Genomic DNA, 10,117 nt, shown 5'->3' with positions numbered 1-10,117 from the left:
TTTTATCGAATAATAATGTTATTAATTGATCGGAACAAAAATAATTTATCCGCAATCAGAACTAATTATTTTTTACGGTATCTACGTTATAAATGGTAAGTGGACAAATCCAGTCTATTGTTTTTTTAATTTAAATTTTTAACAATTGTTGCAGCTAAAGCCCAGCCACGAATAATAATATTCAATATACTTTTTTCAATTAATCAACAACCCTGTTTCGAAATTCTAAATTTAACTCTCCAGCAGTACTTGTCATTGAAACTTAAGTTCCTCGGGTTGTATTTTTTAAATATATATTTTTCAATAGAAACGAGAAGAAAAAATTGTTAAAAAAAATTTTTTTTTCCTGCGTAATGATAAAAAACATCATTTTATTAAATAACCGATGTTTGTTCATCGTTTTTTCACCTCTTAGTCCGCAGGGAATCACTCCCCATGAGACGATCCCCACCCCTTCTCAATTAGCACCGCTTCTCCTTATTAGCGGACCCCCTGAGTCTCTCTGAATTAAAAATCCGAGATAATTGAAAAGAATTGGGACAGAGTGGAGTAGACACTTACGTTGTGTGAGAAGAATTCATAGGTCAGAGGTCCAGTGCAAATATTCGTTGCACAGTCGTCGAAATATTTTATTCTAATTCAACCATAATCTTGTTCTAATTTACCATAATAGTTTGAAATTTAACAGGTCCATAAAGATGAACATATTCGCTTCGAGGTAATGATGAACAAAATTGTTTATTCCAGTTATCCAAGTACCCCAGGTACTTGTGAATTATTAAAATGATAATAAAAATAAATAATAATTTTAATAATTAACTAAATTGTTTATTTCAGTTATCCAAATACCCCAGGTAATGAACAATTAAAATAAACAATTTTGTTCATCACGAATGTTTATGTTTACGCCGTCAGTGAATTCGCATTTCATTCGTCGATATAGTAATTGAAACTGCGAAAGAGGAAAAACAAAATGCAAAAACGAGATGTATGATAAATGATCATGAAATAAATTACTGTTACGTCCGATTCATTTGAAAAGATTTTTTATTTTTCATTGAGAATTCCTTGTTATCATCGATTGTATCCAGTCGATGAAGGCTGAGACTCGAACGTAGACTGAAGGGGCACCTCTCAGTCCGCAGGGAATCACTCCCCAGGAGACAATCCCCACCACTTCCCAATTAGCACCGTTTCTCCTTATCAGCGGACCCCCTGAGTCCCCCTGCATTAAAAATCCGAGGTAATTTGAGAGAATTGGGAAAGAGTGGAGGAGGCACTCACGTTGCACGGGGAGAATCCTCCAGTCAGTGGTCCACTGCAAATATTAGTCTCGTGGAGGGTCGCAGCTCCTCCGAATGGGATGAGAGCTCTCCTGCAGGTCCTCAGGGAGATCAGAGGGATGTCCACAGAGAGGAGGACGTTCCCCAGATTTCCTCCGCTGGGGTCCGTCGCGCCCCAGCCTGTGACGGTGACGTTTCCCGTTGGGATCGCCCCTGGTTGGGGGAGATTTATCGGCTGCACTGCGGTTGTCCAGGTCAAGGGCATTGTCAGTCGGAGGAGGCCTATGTCGAAAGGAGCGACGTCGCTATGAAATAGAGAGATTCATTCTCAAAATCAAGCAGTTGATTAATTAATTAAAATAAAAAAGGTTAATTAATTACTAAAATTTTATTTTTTAAGAATTAAATTTCCAAGAAAAAATCACTTCTTGTGCTATTCAGAATTAATTGATTCTCAATTCAATTGAATGGGGCAGTAATTAATTAATTAATTACCATTATTTTTTATTATTATTTAATGTTGATAAACCGACATTTAAAAAGACAATTTCCCAAATTTTTGTTAAGGAGTTTCACGCAATAAAATTTAAATTTCATTGTGTGAAACTCCCGAATTTCCAATAAAAAAATACTCTTTACATTAATTAATTAATTAATTGGGGGATCAGTTAGGTTAGTTGTGAATAAATTCACATTAATGTAAAGAGTAATTTTTTATTGGAAATTTAGGAGTTCCACACAATGAAATTTAAATTTAAACTTCTTAATAAAAAAATTGTGAAAGGAGCGACGTCTCTATGAAATAGAGAGATTCATTCTCAAAATCAAGCAGTTGATTAATTAATTAAAATAAAAAAGGTTAATTAATTACTAAAATTTTATTTTTTAAGAATTAAATTTCCAAGAAAAAATCACTTCTTGTGCTATTCAGAATTAATTGATTCTCAATTCAATTGAATGGGGCAGTAATTAATTAATTAATTACCATTATTTTTTATTATTATTTAATGTTGATAAACCGACATTTAAAAAGACAATTTCCCAAATTTTTGTTAAGGAGTTTCACGCAATAAAATTTAAATTTCATTGTGTGAAACTCCCGAATTTCCAATAAAAAAATACTCTTTACATTAATTAATTAATTAATTGGGGGATCAGTTAGGTTAGTTGTGAATAAATTCACATTAATGTAAAGAGTAATTTTTTATTGGAAATTTAGGAGTTCCACACAATGAAATTTAAATTTAAACTTCTTAATTAAAAAATTGTGAAATTGTCTTTTTAAATGCCGATTTATCTCGGTAACGACTGGGTTGACGAGAAAATGCCACAAAACGTTTTTTATCGAAAATTCAATTCCCCACAAAAAAGGTTTTATGACGATTCGTCCTACAATCACTTGTTCACGAGATAAGTTGACCATTTTAGAAAATATCGCATGAAAGCAATTTAGAAAATTTGAATGTGAAATTCACCCAATGAAATTCTCGTGAGCATAAGCTGCAGCAACTCTCCTGGACTGTTCCATAGTCTCCACTTGATTGAGAACATGTTTCCCAGCCCTCACGACTAGTCCCCCTATCTCCGGGATGGCATCGATGCAGTGGGCAGCTGTGAGAATCCACGATTGATTGATGATTATTCCTCCGCAGAAGTGTCTGGTGCTTGTCGAGGATAGAAAACCCCATTGGAGAGATACTTGATGGGGGTAGGAGTTCCTCACGACTTCCACTCCTCCGATGATTCTAGCGTCGAGGAAGATTTTGTCTTCTTTGAAATATCGACGTGATTCTATCGAGAATAATAAATAAACAGTCGATAATTTATGATTAATTAATTAAATAATTTTTTATAATGGCCCATTCATTAATTTTTTCCCATTCATTTTTGTTTCATCACTTTCGAACAGAAGACCATTGACATGAGAAGTAGAAAATAATTCTCTCTCTGATTGTTTCGAAATAAATCCGTGATTACTTTGAGAATAATGAATTAATAATCAATTAACAATTGATAAATTATGTTTAGTTAATCGTAACTTAGTTATCATCTATTTTTTTTTTTTTCTGTTGCACGTGCAGAATTTTCACTTCATGAAATACATTAAACCCACCAGTTTCTTGAATAATAAAAAACACTGCAAAAAACGAGATGATTCCCCAGCCCATGATGAACCACAATTGAAAAATGTTGCATTTTTCCTCTCTATTTTATACGGACGGATCATTTTCAAACCAAAGCCTCTGGTACCAGAAAACCAGAAGACCATTGAAGTGAGAAGTTGAAAATAATTCTCTCTCCGATTGTGAAAACTTAATTCCTTCCGTCCTGCATTCCTCCAGCCTTGAACTACATCATCTGAAGCCAATCTTCTCTCCGCAATTTTTTCTGGGTTACAAACTCATCGAACACGGCGTGGAGGATTCAGTCGAGGTGTTTTATTCCACTTCAAAGGTAATAATTTAACAATTTACAGGGTCAGATTGAATAAAAATATAGAGATCGATGAGGTAATTCGTAATTCCTTCAGTTTTTGGCGATTGTATCCTCGATCCAACTGATGAACGCTGATACTCTAGCGTAGACTGATGGAGCCCCCACACTGCCGCAGGGCATTATCCCCCAGGAGACGATTCCCACGACTTCGGACCTCGCGCCTGTTTTCGCGATCAAAGGACCACCAGAATCTCCCTAATGAAAAAAAAAAATTTTAGTAAACATTTCGATCAAATTCAGCAGGATAAATGGAAACTCATGATTTTGTTTAAATATTCATGATTTCGAAATAGAGAGAATTCCGTCAATGTCCAAGTTATTGCGACTTGATCCCTAAACATTTCTCGGGCTATTTTATGTAAATTGTGGAATTTTTTATTAACGAAGCTAATTCGTAATTTTTATTGCACATTTTTGGTCCAAAATTTTGAAAAGAAAACCTCTGTAGCTCAAAAATTGGAGGCCCTCAAGTATTTTTAGCATTTTAAGCGTCTGTGGGCCAAACGAACAGTGAACAATTAATTTTTTTGCACTAAGTATTCGTTTTTAGACATTTATAATCGATCTTCGGTGTATAAAAAATCTCATTCCAATAGTCCGTAACATTATTAGAAATTCATTCAATTTCCCGTAACGATTGCAATTGAATTCTCAATGTTGTGGGGTTTAATTTGATTTAAAATCATATTATTCATGAAAGTTCCCATTCATTATGAAAATTGAATATTAAATTTAATTGAATTGTCAATAAGTTGAAAATTCCATAAAATAATTGCCTGAATTTTTGTTATTTCTAATAATTTCCGTTGTCGTGTGAATCGGGAAATGAGAATTTCATTGATTATTCAAACAAGTCACCTGGTTTTTAGTAACAAAATGGAGATAAATTTCATGTAAATTAAGACCCGGTTGCACCAAGCCCTGTTATCCAAATAAACCCCAGAGTAAAATTTATCATCGGGGTCAATTATATCGTAGGGGTCACAATACTTCAATATTTGACCCGAAGGATTATTTTTTATTTATCCTGTAGCCCCATTTGAATTAACACTGATTTAACCTTGGGATCAAATTTTATTTTTTGTTTCTGGGATAAATTTGAGATACTCTCCCGCGTAAAATAATCCATCGAACATAAAAGTTTACTTTTCATCACGCTGTGACGAAAAGTGAACTTTTCGGCACGCTCCGCGTGCCTAAAAATCCAATTTCCGCCACATTGTGATGAAAAATATTGTTCGTAACTCGTGAAAAAATGTTTTTCAGCTCGTGGGATTATATCACGAGCCGAAGGCCTCCCACTCGCCAAAAAACACTTTTTTGCACTCGTTACGAAATATACTATTTTGCACTCGTTACGAAATATACTATTTCATCACGCTGTGACGAAAAGTGGACTTTTAGGCACGCGGAGCGTGCCGATTTCCGCCACATTGTGATGAAAAATATTGTTCGTAACTCGTGAAAAAATGTTTTTCAGCTCGTGGGATTATATCACGAGCCGAAGGCCTCCCACTCGCCAAAAAACACTTTTTTGCACTCGTTACGAAATATACTATTTTGCACTCGTTACGAAATATACTATTTCATCACGCTGTGACGAAAAGTGGACTTTTAGGCACGCGGAGCGTGCCGATTTCCGCCACATTGTGATGAAAAATATTGTTCGTAACTCGTGAAAAAATGTTTTTCAGCTCGTGGGATTATATCACGAGCCGAAGGCCTCCCACTCGCCAAAAAACACTTTTTTGCACTCGTTACGAAATATACTATTTTGCACTCGTTACGAAATATACTATTTCATCACGCTGTGACGAAAAGTGGACTTTTAGGCACGCGGAGCGTGCCGATTTCCGCCACATTGTGATGAAAAATATTGTTCGTAACTCGTGAAAAAATGTTTTTCAGCTCGTGGGATTATATCACGAGCCGAAGGCCTCCCACTCGCCAAAAAACACTTTTTTGCACTCGTTACGAAATATACTATTTTGCACTCGTTACGACATATACTATTTCATCACGCTGTGACGAAAAGTGGACTTTTAGGCACGCGGAGCGTGCCGATTTCCGCCACATTTCGATGAAAAATATTGTTCGTAACTGGTGAAAAAATGTTTTTTTTTTGCAAAAACACTTTTTTGCACTCGTTACGAAATATACTATTTTGTCTTATCTGAAGTTTTCATTACCCGGAGCTGGCGCAACCGGGCCTTAGTGTTGTTAAAAATTTCAATTTTTTTCATTTGAAATTTCAAGAGTAATTTTTTAACAGTGAACTGTTAAAACTCATAGTAGTCCCTTAAGTTGGAAGAAAATCTTACGCTGCAAGCAGACACTCCCCCACTCAACGGTCCCGTGCAAACGTTGTTATCGTGCAGAGGGGAAGGCCCCACGAGTTTCTCAAGTTGCTTCCTACAAGTAGCTAAATCCACAACAGGTAGAACAACTGTTTGCAGCTTCGCAGGGAGTGACAACCCACTGGGGGCTGTTGATCCCCACCCCGAGAGGGTGACGTTGCCAGAGGGGCGGGCTCCGGCCTTCGGTAGGTTGATCGCAGCAACCCTCTTGTTGAAGACCACCGCGGACTTCAGTTTCACGACAGCTACGTCGAAGGGAGCAACTCCTCTGTGAAGACAATCCTCATTTCAGTCCGAAACGAATGAAACGATGAAATTGTTTTCAATTCAGAGATAACCATATTCATAAATTAGAATTAGCGTTAAATTTTGAATTCGTCAATTCGTTAATATCACTCTACAAATATTTAATTGATAATTAATTTAGTAATTAAATGTTTGATGATGATTAATTTAGTAATTACATATTAAAATAATAATAACTGTAATATTTTAATTGATGATTAATTTAGTAATTAAATATTAAAATTCTGAATTGTGTAATCAATCAATAAAATTCCATTAGTCGCGCTATGAGCGCGGCGCCGGAATTTTTCCGATTTTTTAAATCACACTGCAGTCAAGCCTCAGAAAAATTTGAAAACTTGAAACATTTGAAAATGTCATCAATGAAGATATCCGCTAAAAATATAATAAGTAGTTAGATTTTCAAATTTTTATTCCGGAACTCCAGGCCGTGTACTGTGTATAAAGCGAATTTTTAGAAAAACATGGCAACTTTGAGCTTCAATATATAATTAAGTAACACTGAATATAAAAAATCTCATGGGACTTCTTCAAGTACACGATCTAATCATTCAAATTTATCATTATGTCGATTTATGCTGGTGCGGACCAACGGAGTGATAATTGAATTATGAAGATTGACGAATATGTGGTTAATCGAAAATTCTTTTTATGAAATGTAGCATTATTCACTCAATGGACAATCGAGAGTGCCATATTATCAATTATCCCACTCATCTTCACTCGGAAATTTAGATTATCAATTATTTCATTATTTTTAAATTTCGAGGATTACGTGTGAACTTCAATAAACCTAAGGCTCAAATCCTCTTAAGGATGTTCTACACCCTTTCTGCCAAAATTCAGGTATTTTTAATTTTTCTGGCAAACTTATGATGGAATTGACGTGAAAAAATATAACGTTTTTGCGTTTTGTCATTATTTAATGACTGACGAAATTTTAAGGTGGTGCGAACATTTTCCTGCGTTTTCTCTAAACTTTTAAAAAGAATCACAAAACTGTAGAAAAAACGCATGAAAATTATCGCACCACTACGCAACTTCGTGAGCCATTAAAGAATGACAAACCACAAAATCGTTATATTTTTTCACGTCACTCCCATCGATAATTTGCCAGAAAAATGAAAACAACGTCAATTTTGGCTAAAAGGGTGTCGAACATCCTTAATATTGAAGAATCTAATATTGATCAGAACAGTAAACAATTCATTTTTACTGTTGTTTTTATTTGATGGTCATCCCCGTTTCAATTGGACGAGTTAAGAAATTCATTCATGATGTACCCTGTGTAGTTCTTGTGAACGAATGAAGCAGCGACCTCGATCACTTGCTCCTCCGCTTCTTTCTCCTTCAATGAGTGCTTTCCGAGTTTCACGACGAACGATCCAAAGCTGGGGACAGCTGCGATGCAGTGGGCAGCGGTCAGGACCCATCGATCGTTGATAATCGACCCCCCGCAGAAGTGACTGTAGGGTGTCAGTGGAGGCAGGCCCCACTGCAGCGATGCTTGGTGAGGAAAAGCTCCCTTGACTGCTTCACTTCCTCCGACGATTCGAGGGAGTCCGGGAGGGTCGACACTCAGGCCCAGGAACGGGCCTTGTTCTGTTGGGGAAAAATTATCGTCTGGGGATTGTCTTCTGGGGATGATGTCTAATGACTCTTCTTCTTTTATTTCACGAATGGAAAAGAAATCGATTTTCAAAAGCGAAATTTCCAAACGTAATTCACAGTCGAAATGAATTATGTTTGGAATTATTTTTTTTTAATTCAATCGTATTCACTCCGCAATCATCGAAAAAATTATTCATTCTCTTTAAAAAATATCTCGCGGAATTCTTGTATTTCACGAATGAAAAAGGAATCGATTTTCAAAAGAGAAATTTCCAAACATAATTCACAGTCAAAAAGAATTATGTTTGGAATTATTTTTTTTAAATTCAATTTGTATTCACTCCGCAATCATCTAAAAAATTATTCATTCTCTTTAAAACATATCTCGCGGAATTCTTGTATTTCACAAATAAAAATGGAATCGATTTTCAAAAGAGAAATTTCCAAACATAATTCACAGTCGAAACAAATTATGTTTGGAATAATTTTTTAAAAATTCAATTTGTATTCACTCCGCAATCATCTAAAAAATTATTTATTCTCTTTAAAAAATATCCCGCGGAATTCTTGTATTTCACAAATAAAAATGGAATCGATTTTCAAAAGAGAAATTTCCAAACATAATTCACAGTCGAAACAAATTATGTTTGGAATAATTTTTTAAAAATTCAATTTGTATTCACTCCGCAATCATCTAAAAAATTATTTATTCTCTTTAAAAAATATCCCGCGGAATTCTTGTATTTCACAAATAAAAATGGAATCGATTTTCAAAAGAGAAATTTCCAAACATAATTCACAGTCAAAAATAATTATGTTTGGAATTATTTTTTTAAAATTCAATTTGTATTCACTCCGCAATCATCTAATAAATTATTGCTTCTCTTTAAAAAATATCTCGCGGAATTCTTTTAATTCAGGAATGAAAACGGAATCGATTTTCTCTAATTATTCATTATTCATTCCGATCAACTTCAATCAATTTTTGGTGAACTCACCGGCCTGCCCAACCGCCAGGAGCAGAGCCACACCGAAAACGACCTCAGAAGCCATGTCGATCGATCACTAATCATTTTTCCAGGCTTTCCCTACATTATATACCCGATCGACGATAAACGCATGAGAGCAAGAACTAGCGCGTAATTCCGATGACTTTTCCCAGATGCACTCATCGATAATAATTGACAAAGTAATATCGATTTTTCCAGGAGACTTTTATTCCACCGCTTATCGGTTATTATCAATAGCTTGCAGTCTTGAGCCACTTGCGGAGGATTCTGTTTTCCACTCAACAAGTGTGATCAGACTTTTTGTCCCGTAATTGATCGATCTCCACGTGGTATCGTGATTGATGATAGTCCATAGGTTTATTTATTTATCGGGGTGTTGGAAAAATGAGAGATAGTGGAAGGAATTCCCGTTTCGTGGAATGTAAAAGTTTAGTTTAAAGTGGTTGATGATAATTCAGTAGATCAGTGGATCAGTGACAACGGATTTTGGAGCGAAGTCAAGTGATTGTTCATTCTCAATGGTTTTGAGGGGTTTCGTCGGGAAAATAAAATGAATGACATTGATTCTAAATTTTTGTAGGACATCTCTGGTCCCAATTTATTAATTTTCATTTTTTAATTCACTCATCTTGAAATGTATCAATCATTTTACTAATACGCCATGTTAAGGAAAATGATCGAAACTTTATTGCAAAATATTTTCGTCGATTGATCCCAAATTATTCACTTTCATCGTTTAATTCACTCACCTTGGAATGTAATCAATAATTTTGCTACTACTCATATTAAAGAAAAAGATCGGAATTTTATTTCAAAATAAAAAACAAGAAGTAGAGTAATAAAAATCTATTGACCCTACTTCCCCAAAAATTAATTAGAAATCCATTTCGCTATTAAACGTTGACCTTCGACTTGACCGATCGACATAAGCCACAAAATTCACATTTAATTCACTGATCTTCGAATGTAATCAATGATTTTACTGATGCATCATATTAAGGGAAACAATCCAAACTTTATTGCAAAATATTTTCGTCGCTTGATCCCAAATTAT

At 35.1% G+C, this 10,117-nt stretch overlaps 1 protein-coding gene across 1 annotated transcript; it reads right to left on the bottom strand.

Annotated features, from left to right (window-relative positions):
* Positions 1-1,054: 1,054 nt before the first annotated feature.
* Positions 1,055-9,111, bottom strand: LOC107036254 (transmembrane protease serine 9). The gene is made up of 7 exons (XM_029125976.1): positions 9,052-9,111; positions 7,726-8,044; positions 6,101-6,404; positions 3,813-3,974; positions 2,759-3,114; positions 1,285-1,588; positions 1,055-1,225 (listed from the first exon to the last, which is right to left on the bottom strand). Exons 1-7 carry the CDS (start codon positions 9,104-9,106, stop codon positions 1,055-1,057), a joined length of 1,671 nt encoding a protein of 556 aa, XP_028981809.1. The 5' UTR covers positions 9,107-9,111.
* Between the last annotated feature and the right edge of the window lie 1,006 nt (positions 9,112-10,117).

Source organism: Diachasma alloeum, unplaced genomic scaffold (assembly GCF_001412515.2).
Source record: "Diachasma alloeum isolate Michigan unplaced genomic scaffold, Dall2.0 Dall_scaffold_00208, whole genome shotgun sequence".
In the NCBI taxonomy this organism is placed as follows: Eukaryota; Metazoa; Arthropoda; class Insecta; order Hymenoptera; family Braconidae; genus Diachasma; species Diachasma alloeum.
Note: the sequence above shows the minus strand (reverse complement) of the source record. Positions and strands in the feature narration are given on the sequence as shown.